The sequence below is a fragment of the Monodelphis domestica genome, chromosome 2, assembly GCF_027887165.1.
Source record: "Monodelphis domestica isolate mMonDom1 chromosome 2, mMonDom1.pri, whole genome shotgun sequence".
Classification (NCBI taxonomy): domain Eukaryota; kingdom Metazoa; phylum Chordata; class Mammalia; order Didelphimorphia; family Didelphidae; genus Monodelphis; species Monodelphis domestica.
This window is the reverse complement of record NC_077228.1, coordinates 129,881,717-129,899,849: the sequence shown is the minus strand read 5'-3', so window position 1 is coordinate 129,899,849 and position 18,133 is coordinate 129,881,717. Positions and strand designations below refer to the sequence as shown.

Sequence of the window (18,133 nt, the reverse complement as noted above, 5' to 3'; positions counted from 1 at the left end):
CACAGCAGCTCTAGAAGGCTATCATGAAACTGTACAAGAGTGGAAAGCACTGTGCTTAAGTGTTGTACTATGCTGAGGGAAGGTTGGAGCAAGAGTTCACAGGGGAAAGAGGAAATAAAAAGATACGCAAGATATGGTTCCAGTTTTCAAGGGGCTCACAATATATTTTATCTCCAGTTAATAGAAAAAACTGTTGAAATATGAAAAATGAAATGCCATAAGTAATAACAGTGAAGAGAATTTTATTATATTTGGTTCATAGGCCTTTTAATATGAACTGATAAAGTGATTATTGAATTTAGAATTTCAAAGCTGGAAGGCACCCTGGAGATCACTTAGTTTTGATCTCATTTTACACAATGGGGAAACTGAGACTTAGAGAATTGAAATAAAGTCATCAAATGGTGGCAGAGGTTGATATAGGTCTTCTGATTCTGAGTATAATGCTTGTTTTGTTCATAAAACTGTGTATATTAGTAAAAAATATTCTCCAGGAGTTGGAATTGTAAATTACTGTTAATTATGCCTAATTACTAAAAAGTAATGACTGTTCTGCTACGTTGGGGACAAGCATTAACAGTTAAAATACTGATGTTTTACCAACTTCCATATAAATGAAAAGAATATAAAACTCTTAGCGTTTGTATTCATTAAAATCTTAAAAGTTCCTTCATTCTCATTCAACAAGAAAAAGAAAAACAATGTCCTTCAAATTATGGTCATTCTATAAAGTTGTGATTGTAGATATAATGAAATGCTTATTTAGGATTTTATTCACAAAGTCAGCATTTTAAATAAGCAATAAAAAGTAAGTCATATAGGTTTTAGGATCTAAAAGTTATTTACTATGCTTTGCTTCTATAATTTAATTTAAAAATTTCTCATTTTTAAGGAGATAAAATGTCTCCAAACCTCCCCATAAAGTTTTTGTTCTAAGATGGAAGAAACTGATTTAATATTTTACTTTTTTCTTTCTTCTAACAACCCTACACTTCAAACTTAGAAAGGGATGACTGTAAAAGAGTTCTGAGAAAGGAAAAGAGAATGAAAGAAAGGTGAGATTAGGAAGTTAACAAGAAAGAAGGAAAATACAAGTACAAGCAAGAAATAAAGAGTTAAAGGAGAAAGAATGGAACAAGAGGGGGAAATTAATAGCATATAGAAGGTAAATGATTACTGTGTAAGGAAGGGAAAATCTAAAGAAATGGCGAGAGGTGCTGCATAGTGCATGGAGGGAATGTTAAATATGAATCCTGGCTAAGTCACTCATGTGTGTGACCTTGGACACTTCCAATTGTAAATATATGATCATATGACGCTGGCAATGATTTACCATTTTTGTAACTGTCTTCATCAGTATCATCAATATCTATACCACAAACTTACCACACCAACTTAAGCTAATTCTCAGTCTCCTTTTGTCTTACAGCTTTATACAATGCTTAAGCCATAAACCCTCAGTCTTACCACTATCTATCTCTTCTAATACTACTCAAGAGTTCCAGGAATAGAGCTGATCTGGTTCAACATGAAATTCATTATCTTATGCTACAATTCAAAATCCTTTTTACCTGCTGTCTTTCCCATTCTGAATTGCAGAATATCGATCTGTAGTCCTTTCACAAACATATGTATTCCTTCTTGTCATACCAGTTCCAGAAAAAGCATTGTTCTATAAGAAAAATTTAATTTTTCAATTTCAATTAAATTATGGGAAATTAAGATTATATATATGTATATATATATATAAATTTCAAATTATATTGAACAAGTATAGTAAACTTTTAATTAACTAGAAACTCTTAATTAATTGAATTTCTTTGATTTGTTTTTCCATTTAGTTTTTAGGAATTTAGGAATTTAGGGAAAAAAAAGTAATTGTTAAGAGAAATTTACTCTAATCTCTTATACTAGGAATTAGCAATCCTTAAGAACAAGGGGAAAATACTGTGCCAGTAATTCTCCATTGACCATATGGCTGTTACATATCAGTCACTACTTTCTCTGAAAGTCACTCTGGGTGAATGAAATTGTAAGGTAAGTCAGTACCTCAGGGAAGTAGCTCCCATGAGTACATGCTTTGCAAAGTTCATGAACATCTAATGAGACATATCTTGACCTTAAACCTCATCCCTATGGTAAGGAAAAAGCTCAATTAAAGGTAACTGGAAGTTCTGAGATGAAAATCAAGGAAAGGATGACTAGCAGGGCAGACTTCTTCCTACCATGTGGACACCCCCATAGGTTTCTTTGTATAATTCCCATTCCTAGATGTCATGCTACTCCAAATCTTCTCATAAGTCATCTTTGACACATGGACCTTAGTTTGTTCATCCCCATTCTCTATCTAGCTCTAGAGTATAATATAATGAAAAATGATATTCATAATCATGACCTTATGGCATTTCAAAATTCTCAGTTATTAAAGAAGGATTTAAGTGTACTATAATATAATTTATAAATACAGGGAAAAGTGTTAAGGTGTTTTTAGAAGTATTTTTAACCAGAAGAGATTTGACTTAAACTCCAGTTAATTAGAAAAATCACCTAATGAAAACATTTAATTCTCCTAGAATTAAATAAAATATGGTTTTATTGTGCTTTAGAATACCAATGTTTAAATATAAGAACTACAAAAATTTATGTTTATGCCACATTGTTCATTATGTTTAATGTCTATGGTCAACTAGGACATAAAAAAAACCCAAGGGCAATAGAAACAAAATTGAGTAACTGTGGGTCTTACAAAATCTCAACAGTACACGAAACTAATAGGAATAACTTCTAGGGCTAAGTATATCCCAAGTATAAGAAGTTAACAACGGAAAACAGTTGGGAACATGTTAAAAAGGCACTTTCAGGCTAAATTTAGATGTGACCCATAATAAACAAGGGCTAGACAATTCTAAATTATATTATGGAGAGATCCATTATTTTAATCTGAGTGAGGGGTCTGAAAAGTTTGCCTACTCTTGTATAGTGGAAATGGAAGTAAGGAAAAAAAAAGAGATGAGCTAGAATATCGAAACCTCTTTGTGATCTTCTCCTAGAGCTTCCCTGGAAAGTAGAAATACAGCAAAGCAATACAGTTTTCCATGTAACAACACAGAAAAAGATTAAGAGTTTCTTGCTCATATGTTCTGAGCATATACCCAAGTTGCTCCCTTGGAGCTGAAGCTGTGTAATAAAAATTCAAGGATGCTAGTAAACCTTTTCTTTTTTATAACATACTTGTCCTGATATTTAGTTGAGGGAAAAATTATTAGAACTTCAGAACCTTTTATTGCTATAATGAAACACTTCCCTGGCAAATAAAACTGTTTCTGCTTAAAAAAAAATTCAATTTGTTCCTTATAATTAAAAGTTCTCAACATTTTGTTTCGTAGATTCCAACTGAGAACTGAACATGTCTGTTTCAATGCTCAAATTTGGAAAACATTAAATATCCTTTGATATAAGCATTTCAATGTTCCATATAGAAAATTCTTTGAAATAACAACAAAAAAGTATTTCATATATTAGGAACTTTGGCTATCTTGAACGGTTTAAAATTTTGCTTAATGTGCTACATATCCTTGTTTTTACATGTCATTTTTTAAATTTATGCTTGAGTTAACATTTGAGAAATGTACTTCAAGTGTCTATTAAGAGTGGGGTTTCTCTTCCTTTTTTTAAACCTTTACCTTCTGTCTTAGAATTGATACTAAGTATCAGCTCTAAGGTAGAAGAGCAGCAAGGGCTAGGCAACTGGGGTTAAGTGATTTTCACAGGATCACACGGCTATGAAGGCTACATTTGAACCCACCTCCAGGTTTGGCTCTCTATCCATGGGGCCACCTAGCTCTGCCCAGCATCTTAACATGGGGTCCATGAATTTGCTTTAAAAAATATTTTGATAACAAATGTATCTCAATATAATTGGTTTCCTTTGTAATCCTATATATTTTATCTTCTGAATTTAAAAATATAATTCTGAGAAAGCCCATAGGCTTCCAGATGGCCAAAAGGGTTCACAACACAAAAATATATTTAAGCACTTCTAGTCAATAATGTTCATATACTGAATTTTTGAAACATTCCAGAGAAATATTAACAAAATTATAATTAAAAGAAGCATGATATTAGACATTGTCCTGTATATCTTAAAATATTGTTAGGCAAATGTAATGTAATTTAATTAAAAATTGACATTCAAGACTACGGGTTTAAGATTTGCTAAAGGCCTTACTTACATTCATAATCATATTTGAGTCTCACAACTTGGTAATAAATACTATAGGTATATTATACCCATTTTGCAGGAAACAGCTCAGGTAGGTTAAGTGACCTACTTATAATTACATAACTAATAAATGTGAGAGGCAGGATTTGTATTAATCTTCCTGATCCCAAATTCTGCATAAACTTCCACATTGCTTTAGTTTAACACTTTACTTAATGCCAAAGTATTAACTAGGCATGAGTTCTATGTTTGCCTCAGAGGGAGAGATAAAAAATTCAACAAAAAATGTGATGATGACCTGAATAGTCATGTCCAAAGTTAACAACAATCCATTAAGTGCTGAATCCTGTGTCCTCTTAGTCCTCATTCTTCTTATCTTCTTTGTAATACAATACAGTTAGTGCTGGCAATATTCTTTACCTTGGATTTTCATGACATTTCTTCCTCCTAATTCTCCATCCTATCTGATTGCTCATCTTTGCTAGATTTATGTTCAGTGACCTAACCCTGGGTGTTCCAAAAGGGTCTATCTCAAACTTTCTTCTTTTGTCTTTGCAGGACCCCATCATTACCCTTGGCTTTGATGATCATCTTTATCTAGGATGACTTCCAGATCTATCTAGCCATCCTGGTCTTTCCAACTCCAAGTCAACATCACAAACTGCCCTGTTAGGAAATGCCAGCTGAATGTCCTATATGAATCTAACTCAAATGTGTCCAAAATGAATCCATTGTCTTCCCCACCTAAACTCACCTTTCCTTTAAACTTACTTTATTTCTGTTGAGGACATAAATCATCTTTCCATTTAATCAAATTCTCAAACCTGAGTCATGCCTGATGGTTCCTTCTTCACCCCACAAAGCCAACCGATAACATCTTGCCAATTCTACATGCCCACCATGTTTCAAACATGCCCTTTCTCTCTCCTCATACAGTCACCACTCTAGCTCAGGTGTCATCATTATTTACTTGGACTATTGCCAACAAACTCCAAAACAGATTGCCAACTTTCAATCTTTTCCCCCAAACTAGACTGAGCTTTCAAAATTATCTTCCTGAAACCTGAATTGGACCATAAATCATGACATGCTCAAGAACTTTTTAAAGCTTCCTATTGCTTTTAGTATAAAATATAAAAATTTTTGGATAATATTAAATATTTTAAAACCATATTAGTATTCTTTGTACTTCTGTTTGGACCTTCGCAATGGAGAGTAAGGCCATGGAGTCCAGAGCTTTCATTTAAGGTGTGGTTTTGACAGTTTTCTCTCCATTTCCTTCTAACTATACTCATAAATTCCATCATGCCTTCCTTCAAAAAAACTCAATCGGGGGCAGCTGGGTAGCTCAGTGGATTGAGAGCCAGGCCTAGAGACAGGAGGTTGTAGGTTCAAATCTGGCCTCAGATACTTCCCAGCTGTGTGATCCTGGGCAAGTCACTTGACCCCCATTGCCCAGCCCTTACCATTCTTCTGCCTTGGACTCCAAGATGGAAGGTATGGGTTTAAAAAAAAATCAGTAGAAATTCTTAATATTCTGCCTGACTGAATTAGTCTTTTGACTCATATTTCATCAATACTCTCTACTCTTCTGACTTGACCCTCTGACTAGAAGACATGGGCTCCAGGCTCTCCTTTTAGGGTGGAGGTTTAACCCAGTCTTCTCCCTATTTCCCACAGGCTATGCTAATTTGGGACTTCTTTGGACTTCCCCATCATGCCCCTTGCACCAGGTACATTCTCCCACTCTGTTGTTGGTTGTCTCTCGAACCGAGAATGACGATTGTCTTTGTGCGTTTTTGTGCACAAAGACACTTGTGCATGAAGATTTAAGTGGAAAAGTCGATGCACAGAGACAGTCCCACTCTCTCGGCATTGGAAGCCTGGGTCCATTGGCACGAAAAGTCGTTACACCTGGAGACTTCCTCAGCTGCATTGGATGGCCGTGTTGTCTTTTGTGCTCCAACACGCCCTAAGCACTCCACAGTGTTTTGTTGCATCGCCATCTCAGCCGTTGAACCTTCTTGTTGGTTTCTTCCACTCTACTACCCTCATTTTTACCCTCTTTTATGTGTTGTTTCCCCCTGTTAGCCTGTAAGCATATTGAAAGCAGGGACTTGCTTTTTATTTGTATACCTCAAGCTTAGCACAGTGCCAGGGACTTAATAAATATTTAACAATTATTAACTTCTCAGCTTGGCATCTAAAGTCCTTCACATTCTAGCTTCTGCCTACTAGCTCATCTCAGCTTACAGCACATCCTTCCCTTGGAAGTACTCTATGTTCCAACCAAAATGGCATTCACTATTGCCTGAACTTGGCATTTCTTCTCTAACTTCTTTGCCTTAGTATAGGCTATTTCTAATACTTGGAATGTGCTCTCTGAATCTCCTCTTCTTGGAACTACCAACTTCCTTCACAGTGTATGTAGTTCAGGGAAAGGCTTTATGATCCCCCATTTGTCATTGCTTCCTCCTTATTCCTCAAATCAGCATGCATATACTTTCCTTGCTACATGATCCCCTCCCTCCCTCATTAGAACTTATCATCATTCTAGATATCCATGCTATAAAACTTGAAGAAACTTTACTCCAAAAACAAATTTTCTTTTTAAATAAAAAAAATTTCTGCTACTTCTATTTCTTAATCTATTCATTTGTAAATGATTAAAAACCTTGCTTTTATTTCTCTACTGAAACTGATCTCTAGAAGAGATTATCAACTACCATCTAATTACTAAATCTAATGGTCTACCCTTAGTCCTCATTCTCTCTGACCTTTCTGGAGCACACGACTCCCTGACTGCTCCTCTCTTCTTGAAACCTTCATTTCCTTCAGGTTCAATAACATTATATTCTTGATTTCACTCTTGTTCCATGAACAAGAAATAAGATATTCTACCTCTTGATTCTTGTTATTTTCTCTTGTTGTCCACTATGCCTGAAATGCTCTCCCTCTTCTCTGTCTCTTGACTTCCATGGCATCAGGTGCCAGTTACAATCCTATCTTCCACAAGACATTTTTTTCAATCCTTCTTAATTCTAGTACCTCCCCTCTGCAGTTTATTTCTTACGTATCCTGTATATATTAGTTTGTATGTGTTTGTGTAAATGTTCCCTCTTCCATTAGACTGTGAGCTACTCGAGGAACAGGGCTATCTTTTGCCTCTCTTTGTATCCCCAGCACTTAGCACAGTGCCTGGAACAAGTATTTACTGACTGGCTGACTTCCCTTTTCTCTCTGACTACAGTTCTTTGATTCGTTTTCACCCAGTTTCCTCAAAGTGTATATTTTTTACATCTATCCTCAAAGATTTTTACATGGGTCCTCCAAATCTTTCCCTCTATTAAGCTTAACCTCTTTGCCAAATTCCAGACATGCATTTCCAATTCTTTAATAGTTATCTTCCCCTAACCCTAACACCTCAAAATTTTACATGGATAGATATCTTCTAGTTTCTCTATTCTTAGTAGCAAAACCCATCATTCCTCCAGTACTCCATGCTATAAACCTTGGGGCATTTTTTTTAACTGGTCCTTCTCCATTGTCATTCACATCAACTCCTGTCATTACTATGACTCATCTGTTTCCTTCATTCCATTCCCAGTGCTGTGCCCCCAGTTCAGGTACTCTTTACTAGACTTGGTAATTGTCTCCTAGCTGGCTTTTCATCTCCAGTCATTTTCTCTTCCAATCTATCCTCTATGCCACTGCCAGAGAAATGTTCTTATGACTACTCTAATTATGTCATTCATCTGCTGGAGAGTCTTTGAAAGATTCCTATTTCCTAAAAAAATTTAAACTTTTTTAGCAAGACATTCAGAGTATCTCCATACTCTGGCTCAAAATCACCTTCCATATATTCTAAACCCATTACTCATCTTTCAATGTATCTATCCTCCATACCTGAGAGTTTTCACTATTTACTGTGCTCTATACATGTTCTGTTCCTTTGCTTATGATCTATTTTCTCTTCCCTATAAACAAGGCCTCTGACTGTGGAAATCCTACCAATTAACCACCTCTAGCACTTTGTAATAATAGCAACAACTCTTATTTATACACACTTTAAAGCTTATAAAGCATGTTCTAACACCAGCCCTGTGAAATAGATAGTATGTGTACTATTATTACCATGAAGAAACTGAAGTTCGGTGCCTTCCTCACTCATACTCCTAAAGTTAGTAAATGCCAAAGTCAATATATGGCAGAACTTAGCCAAAAGTGCAGTTCTTTTGAGTAAGTCTAGTTCTTTTTCCACTTTACTACCTGTACATCCATTATGACACTCATATTGTCTGTATTTGAGTATAAATGGCACTGACAATGCAGAGATAGTCTTAAGAGTCAGAAAAGTCTGAGCTCAGATCCTTCCTCTAATATATACTTGTTGTGTGACCCTAGTATTGTCATCTAACCATTCAATATCCTGGGCAACTCTTAAGACTTCAAGTTGCAAAGCAAGTGCTGATCTTCATTGGGTTAGTAAACTTCCTCACAGAGAGGGCCCTATTCCAATGAAGTCATAAGCTTCTTTAAAATAAAACAAAACAGAACCAAATTATGTTCCCCAATAGATGGTTAATTCCTAAAGTTCAAAAACCACATTGTTCACGTAGATATCCCCTGCAGTATCTTACATGGAGTAAGATTTAAACATATATTGGTTGAATTGATATAACTCTAACCTTTCTGTAATTTCTAAAGTTTATAAATGAGGTCACATAAACATATGTACTCTGTAATTTAAAAAACAGAAGATGTGAATTTTAAATCATGATCACAGTATACTTCTACATGCAATAATATATACGAACACTTGGCATAGTAGAAGATTTTTTTCTTTCGGGTCCTACAAGAGGACTTGCTGTCATCTCTGCTTTGGATCCAACTATAGTGCTGCCAAGCTTATGAGATACATCTTTGTCCCACTCCTCTTTTTGCTCACTTTCCGCACTGTTTGCCTGAGCCCTTTTGGTGTATGACACAGCAGCAGGAATTGTCGGACCAACTGTAAAATAAAACATATCATCATCAGCTGAAAATGACTCGTTTTTTTCTGTTCATAAATTACAATAGATTCTCTTTGATCTTAGAAATGTCTACCTCTGCAAACTTTATGCTGAAATCTAAACCAAAGAACATGAATGTTCTTTGAAAAACCATGGCAAAAAGGGTAATAAGTAGATGCCATTTTTGATACTCTAAATCAGTAATTCAAAAGGATGAGGAACAAATAGGCACATAAAAATGTAGATCTTCAATATTTAAAAAGAATGTCATAAACCCTTTCCTTTCCACTTTGTTCTCTATAATACCTACTTCAAAATAAACAAATTGGCTTTAATTTCAAACCTTTTTCCTTCCATCTTCAGTCTTTCATTGAGATCTGGCTCCCTCATGAACCTAGACACTCTTTCCAGTCCTGGTTTCATTTTCATTCATACTTCCAACTCACAGGAGTACTCCTATTTCCAAACCTTCCATACCCAAGTAAACTTTCCTCCTTTGAGGCTGCAATCAATACAAATTTATCATCCAATCAAAATTCTGATAAATGTTATTTGCTAATTCCAAGGATATTTCCTTCCTGCCTCAATGAGTTCAGTGATTGACTCAAGTTTTTCTTTCCACCCCAACTTTTTCTGTCCTCAAATACACTAATTTGTACTACTTCTATATAGTCAATTCTCATGATCTACACTCCATCACTCCATCTCAGCTATACACAGAGATGGTCATACATTTGATCTTATTATTACCAGAAGTATTGCTCATGAATTCTAAAATTCCAATATCTGACCATGTTTTTATCATTCTATCTTTTGCTCTGCCTTGTGATAGTTAATCTTGTCCTCACCATAATGTCTTCACTCCTCAGATCATTCCAAGATCATTATCTTTCCACTGACTACACTCAACTCCTTTCTGTATATAGACCTTTTGGTAACTTAATTCAACTCTATCCTACCTGGTATATATGAGTGCCTTGCCCCCTTATCTCCTCATAATTACCCTTTGCCAAATCTCAACTTCTAGATAACTCTTCCTATTCACCTTCTTTGTTCCTACTCAAATGTTGATGAATAGAACTAACAAGAAGTAAAAAAGCTGTACTGAATAGGTTTATTACAAACTTGTTATATAGTCTCAACTAGGTCCTTACCATACCCTCTCAGTTGAGTCCTTTGCCTCATATTTTAACAGAAAAAAAAATTATGTTATTTGTTAAGGGCTTCCTCTTCTCCTTTCTCATCTCACATTACTCAGGTTATCTTCCTTCATTATCTCCTTCATTCCTGTTTTATATGAAGAAGGCCCTTCTCCTTGCCATATGCATAAGCGATCCCATTCTATTTTATTTTCTTCACCAGGTGGTTTTCTTTCATATCCCCATTCTTCCTCTAATCTTCAAACTTTCCTTTATGCTAATAGCTTTTCTGCTATTTACAAATGTATCTTCCCCATCCTTAAAAAAATCCTCATTTCATCTGGCCATCCCTGTTATATATATTATCCTGTATCTCTCCTCTTTTTTGTTTTTAAACCCCTTAAGAAAACAGTCTACACTAGATCCTTCCACTTCTCTCACCAGCTTTCTAAACCCTCTGCAGGGCTAGCTTCTGATCTCATAATTATTCAACTGACATTGCTCTTTTAAAGTTGTCAATAATCTCTTAATTGCCAAATCTAATGGCCTTGAGAACAGCTAGGTAATTCAATGGATTAAGAGTCAAGATCAGACAGGAGATCCCGAGTTCAAGATTGGCCTCACACTCTTTACCTACATGACCCTGGCCAAATCACTTAATTCCTACTGCCTAGCCCTTACCACTTTCTGCCTTCAAAGCAATATACAGTATTGATTCTAAGATGGAAGGTAAGGGTTTTTAAAAAAATCTAATGGTCTTTTCTTAATTCTCATTCTTCTTGACATCCATGCAGCCTTTGACACTATTCTTTGCTCTCTTCTCCTGTATATTTTCTTTGTAACTTTTAATGACACTATTCTGTCCTGATTCTACACCTGTCTGATGACTCCTCAGACTCATTTGCCAGTTATTCATCTAGCTTACTTCCACTAACCGTGTGTCCCCCAAAACCCCATCTTGGCTCCATTTCTCTTCTTCCTCAATACTATTTCACTTGGTGACCTCATCAGCTCCCAAGGATTCATATCATCTCTATGATGATAATTCTCAGATCTACTTATCCAGCTCATACTTTCTATATTACTCAATCCTGTGTATTAATTTAATATGAGAAATTTGGAGTTTCTATAACTAGAATACAATTGCCTAGTAGAAATGTTCATATTGTTCTCTTTATCAAATTGAATGTCTCATAGATTTCTTAAGCTTAACAGGTACAAAATTGAACTAATTTATCTTTTTTCTTCAAATTCTTCTCTTCCCAGCTTCCCTATTTCTGTGGAGTTTACCACCATCTTCCTAGCAGGCTTGTAACCTAGATATTATTCTCAACACCCTCACTCTCTTTTGTTCACCATATGCAATCATACCCCAAGTCCTATCATTTCTACTTTCAAAATCTTATAATGAAAGAATGTCTCTTCCATATGCCCTCCTCTCTTTTCACACTATAACCACAATGGTATAGACTCATCACTGCTGTGTAAACTATTGCAATAGCCTATGTGTTAGTCTCCCTCTTTCAAGTCTCTCCTATTCCATCTTCTGTTTAACTGGCAAGTTGACCTTCCTAAAGCCCAAATCTGATCATATCATATCCCTATTCAATTGACTTCAGGGGGTTCCCTATTATCTCTACGATCATATCTAAAATCCCCTTTTGACTCTCCATCATCTAACTCCTTCCTATCTTTCCAGTTTTTTTATACCTTACACCTCATGAACCCCACACCCCCATCCCATTCCATGTACTCTATACACCAGTCTAGTACAAGACATTCTATCTCTCTGACTAGGTATTTTCACTGGCTGTTCCCCATAGCTGGAGATCTCTTCTTCCTGATCTTCATGCATCCTAGATTCCTTGGTTTCTTTCAAATCTCAACTAAGCAGAAACCTTCCCCAATCTAACCCTATTGCTAGTGCCTTCCCACTTGGCTTTATCCAATTTATCATGTATAAATCATTTGTACATAGTTGTTTTATATGCTGTTTCTCCCATGAACTTCCTCTGTCTGTCTGTCTGTCTGTCTCTCTCTCTATATATATACTTTTTTCTTTTATGTACTTGGTTATTTACATTACAAAGAACTCCTAGAGAAAAGCCTGCTTTGCTTGTTTTGTTTTGTTTTTTGTATCCACAGTCTCATGCATATAGCAAGCACTTAATAAATGCTTCCTATATGACTAGTGCTTGCTTGCTGAATTTGTATATTACTGGATTGAAAATGCTTCCCACCATGATCACTGAAACGCCTCTGTTTCTGATTTGCTGATATACTCCTCTGGACCTTCAGATGAGCAGGAGATTGCATAGAACTGTTGTTTAAGTCACTGCTAGGTCGAGACCGCTGACACAAGTTACCACTGGACAAAGATTCACTTCCTTCAAACTAGAAGCAAAAGAAAAAGGACACTAAGATTTTTTTTTTCAAACAATTTAAAAGAAGTGGTACATACCCTTACTTTATTAGTTTAATATGTAAAAACTATCCTATAGTACTTTACCCAAAAAGTGAGCAAAATTAAAAAATTTTTGTTTGAAAGTGACTGCTGGTTTCTAGAATTTTCAGGGTGGCAAGCTTGACAAGGGCAAATCATTTGTTGCCACTTCTCTAATAAAAGTTCTGAATTTGGATCTATAAAATTCTAATGCAAAAGTCATTCACCATTGGTTTCACTAAAGTATTCTAATATTCCATTAATATGAATACTATTAATTTCTAGAATATTTTATAATTAAGGTTAGAGTATCATGGATCATCCATAAGAGTGCTTTTTATATGAATCAATAGTAAAAACTTAAAATGTAAGGATTACTCTTTATAACTTTTAAAAAGTAAATTTTTCAAATACTTTATAAAAATTTATATTTAAAAAATTAGAAATCATTTTTGTTTTATTGAATAATAAAGAACATTCTAAGAACAGCTTTTTATATCTTGAGTACTATACTAATTTGTCTTTTTTCCTTTAAAGGAGATAATTTGTTCTTATGGTTCAGTTATTACTTTTTGAGGATGGCTTTTAAATTTCATCTCTTTGCTTCTAATTCACTCTCCTTCAAGCAAAGGAAATATGCTATTCCTTGAAACTAAACAAAGTTTCAATTAGTCTCTTATCTTTTCTAGGTTTGTATTCTAACACTTCTTGCATACATTCTATCATCAAATTTTTCTCTGATTTTAGTTACTATCCTTTCTCTAAAGAAGATGTTACACTGGCCCATTGTTACAAAAAATGACCACTACAAATCTAATCCAAGTTTCATTAGAACTAAGTTCCAGAGGAATGAAATCAGGTTATAAATTTACCATTCTATTTTGAATCAATTAAATTATTTCCTAAAATTTCATAAATTAGAGTATTAGATACTAAGTATTTTTGGATACAGTTATGCCTTATTTTATCCCACTTTGCTTTTACTGTGTTCTGAAGATTTTTTTTTTTAAATAAATTGAAGGTTGTGGCTAGTTTATTGGTACCACTTTTCCAAAAACATGTGTTTACATTGTGAATGTGTCATGTTTTGGCAATTCTTGAAATATTTCAAGTTTTTTCAATAGTATTATATCTATTACGGTGATATGTGACGTGGGGTCTTTGATGTTACAATTGTAACTGTTTGGGGATGCCACCAACTATGCTCATATAAGGTGTCAAACTTAATTCATAAATATATGTGTCCTAACTATTCCATATATAGGCTGCTAACTCTCTCTCTTCGTTTCTTTTGGCCTCCCTAAACCCTGAGACACAGCAATATTGAATTTAGGCCAATTAATAACCCCACGATTGCCTCTAAATGTTCAAGTGAAAGAATCAATTGTTGCAGCAAACTTCTTTGTAGCCTCATTTTAAAAAACTTCCACAATGTCCCCAATCTTTAGCAACCACCACTCCAATCAGAGAGCAGTCATCAATACTGAGGCAAGTCCTTCCACCAGCAAATAAATTAGGACTCTCTGAAGGTTCATATGATAGTTAGCATTTTTAGCAATAAAATATTTTTAACAAAGGTATATACATTATTTTTAGACATATTATTGCATACTTAATAAACTACAGTGTAGTGTAAATATAACTTTTATATGTACTGTGAAACCATATAGTTTATGTGACTAACTTTATAAATTTGCTTTATTTTGATGGCCTGGAACCAAGTCCACAATGCTTCTGAGGTATATCTGTATTGCAAAGACTACAACAGTGAAGTATAGTGGATAGAAGGTTAGTCTTGGAGCCAGGGAAACATGGGTTCACTACTATCTTTGATAGATCTCAGCTGTATAACTATGTGTAAGACACAATTCTCTAGTAATTCAGGATGCTTTTGAAAACCAAGTCACATTTTTGGACACAGCATATGTTTGGATGTGTTTTGATTGACTAAGCCCTTTTGTAAGAACTGTTTTATTTTCCCCCTTTTTTTTTCTCTCCCCTCCCAATTAGGCTAGTTTAGGAGAGAAAGGAGATTTGGCAATGCCACAAAAAGGAAAAATTATTAAAGAGAACAGAAGAAAGTTCAGAAGAAAACACAAGTAGGTGTTTGGAAGTAGCAAGAGGAATTTATTATATATTTCTTCAAAAAATAAAATCAAGCTATATATGACAGAGATTAGAGGCTTCACATGTAATCTTTTTAATCTACTTTGTATATGGAAATGTTTAGGTTTTGGGGTGTTTATCACATTTATAATTTTTAAAAATTAAATTATAAAAATGACTGTAGGTTGGTTGAGTTGTCATTTTGCTCTGGTGGAGGGAATTTAATCTTATAGTGACAAATTCACAGTTGCACTCCCCACAAAAAAGAGTATGTTAATGGTATCTTATACTTAGCAATTATAGTCAGTAAACTGAAATTATTCATATTACTTAGAAAGTCAGGAAGAAATACTTACTTCAGGTGGTTTTCTGCCCAGAAGTAGATAAGTGGCCATGACTTCATCATATTTCTGGTTTATTAAGGATACATTTATTTCATCCCTTGAAAAACCCATTGTTACCATAATGTCTACAGTCAAGAAAATTCAGAAAACCACAAAACTACTGTTAGTTGGTAAACAGATTATATTCTTATAAACAAACAAAATGAGCTTATTTGCAACGTCCAGATTTGACAATTAAGTCCTGATCTTACAATGTGCACTCAGGACACATTTTTAAACCTTTGAATTAACACGTGCATACATATATCATATACTCCCTATTACTCAAATGCAGATGATCCTCATCAATCCAGGTTATTTGTCACTGTCTACCACACTCCTGAGCTGACCTCCCTTGTCTAGCCAGGTACACTTACACACACAAATCCTCCAACACTCATAGTGGATGACAGTGAACCATATGCCACTTGCTTTCTGCTTCCTGATCTGTTGGTACAGTTTGCAGTGGTGAAGAAGTGTTTTAATTTTCTCCTAGTGGAAAAATGTTCTAGAATGCTTTTCTCTCCCCCCACCTTTAATCAGATGTTCCAGTAGCAAGGTAGGAAGTACTGTCACTGTCTCCCAAAGAAAGAGATAAGAGTTACTCCTCACATAAAGGGAGGTGGATTTAAGAGGACCTTGAGGTAAATGGGAGAAATGACAAAAAGACATGGGAATGGAACAGCTGGGAGCAGCCCTTGTTGATCATGTGAAGAGAACTAGAGGTATTCTTCAACTCAGACTACATTTTCAAATCTGACCCTCTAAGATTTTCATTGGCATATATGCTACATTTTCCTGTTATTCCTCAATTATTTCTTACTATTTAGGGAAATCAAAAGAAATGGCAAGTGGTTCTGTGTATGTGGATTGTTTTAAAACTGGTCTTTATGAAGATTATGTATAGAACAGACTATTGATAAACTACATTTTAAAAATGCAGAATATTTTTATTTCTTCATTAAAAAATAAAGTTTGACTTTCAAATTATACTTACATAGAAAAATTCAAATATTTATTAATATTCACAAATTATAATCAGTGTGGTATCACATAAATAGCAATGAAGACCTAAATTCAGATATCACCTTTGACTCTTACTTTTGGGTAACAGAAGCTCCCTGAGCCTTGTAAAATAATGACACCAATACCTGCAGGACTGACCTGACAGGTTGTTTGGGAAGGTAAAATGACATAATGAATATAAAGTATTTTGTAAACCTGAGAGCACTATATAAATGTCAGCTTCAGAGTTTAACATTTTCTCCATTTTGACAGATATTGTACTAAAAGAGTCTAATTTCTAGCCCAGAAACACAATCAACAATTATACTCACCTATTCTCTTTGTGTCATTGAAATCTGGTTCAGGCTCAGTATATGGCTTTAGTTCTTCTTCTTCATGACCAACATTCATCCACCGATCTTTCATTATTTGCTAGAAAATAAACTCTATATTATATTTGGTCAATCAGAATATTCCACTACTTATTTCAGCTTTACTTTCGGAATTGTGAATGTATCATTTACTTAATAAGAAGTTACTGACGTTTGTGTGAGACTCAAGCAAGGGAGAAAATGATTCTAATGGAGCTGTATAACAGACATTCACCTGAGAGATGCCATTACCATTTAAGTCAGGGGTCCCTAAACTAAGGCCCATGGGCTACATGCAGCCCCCTGAGGTCATTTATTCAGCCTCCACCACAGTTCAGGAAGGGACATCTCTTTCACTGGTGGTCAGTGAGAGGAGCACTATATGTGGTGGCGCTGCAAAGCGTGGCACCACTCACATAGAGTACTACTTCCAGTGACTTAATCCTTTGCATGGTGCCTTGTTCTAAGAGTAACAGAACGAGAATGAGGTGCCACGCAAAGGATTACGTGACTGTACAATAGGAGACATCATCATGGTGAGCGGTGAGCAGAGGGAGGGGATTTTGAAGTATACTGCTGCCTGGTATAGTGGTGGCAGTACAAGGTGTGACAGGCCCATCAGTCAATGCTGCAGCCTCTGCTATCCCAGACAGCAGTATACACATTTGTTCAGTTTTTTTTTTAATAGTCCGGCCCTCCAACGGTCTGAGGGACAGTGAACTGGCCCCCTGTGTAAAAAGTTTGGGGACCCTTGATCTAAGTCCACTGTTGGTCCAAAAGGTTTCTTTCTCTTATCCTAATCCAAAATCAAGCAAAAAGAAGTGTGTAATGTGTTATCTTTGAATATCAACTATGGCAACAAATTATTGAGTCTTTGGGGTTCTAATAATATAAGTTTAACTAAAAACCAGTTGGGGATGTTGAAAAGATAATTCTCTTTTCTTATATCCTCCACTTAATACAACTTATTTTTGAAAATCTTAATTTACTAGGCACAGAAAAGAAGAAATCACAAGAAAAGGAATTAGGCTTATTCATTAAACACAGCACAGATAATGAAATAGCATCAAAGCAGAGGGCTAGGAATAGGGTAAGACATGGAATGAAAGGAGATGATTAAGGACATGAAAAGATCACTGATGTCAGATTCAAGCCAAGGAACAGAACTGAGCTTTGAGTTAAGAGAGAGCAACCAGGAAGCTAATTTGGAAACCTAGATAAGGTTAGTCAGGAATAAGAGGAAAACACAAGGTGGAAACTCTGAATTATAAAAATGTTTTAAAAATTATTTTATATTCTCTATTATCTGACGCATGTTATACATCTACGTTTCAACATATTTTCTTTATTTACTGTTTAATCTTAACTATCATGTGGTGCCCAAAGCATAATTTCTCCTTCCTTTCTAAAGAATTTTTCTTGTGCATAAACCCCATGCTCTAATGTTTTAAT

The 18,133-nt window shown here is 35.1% G+C and overlaps 1 protein-coding gene across 9 annotated transcripts in view; it reads right to left on the bottom strand.

The window, feature by feature from the left end:
- The window catches only part of MARK1 (microtubule affinity regulating kinase 1), a 162,977-nt gene that overhangs the window by 16,297 nt on the left and 128,547 nt on the right, over positions 1–18,133 (bottom strand). For all 9 annotated transcript variants that reach the window (XR_008916221.1, XM_007481424.2, XM_056815962.1 and 6 more), the window contains exons 10-14: positions 16,643–16,742; positions 15,279–15,391; positions 12,614–12,767; positions 9,040–9,233; positions 1,572–1,672 (exon numbers count right to left, since the gene is read on the bottom strand). Coding sequence is in view for 8 of the 9 variants with exons in the window: in XM_007481424.2 (XP_007481486.1) it covers positions 1,572–1,672; positions 9,040–9,233; positions 12,614–12,767; positions 15,279–15,391; positions 16,643–16,742 (662 nt within the window). In the remaining variant the exon portion in view is untranslated. The remainder of the gene's footprint in view (positions 1–1,571; positions 1,673–9,039; positions 9,234–12,613; positions 12,768–15,278; positions 15,392–16,642; positions 16,743–18,133) is intronic.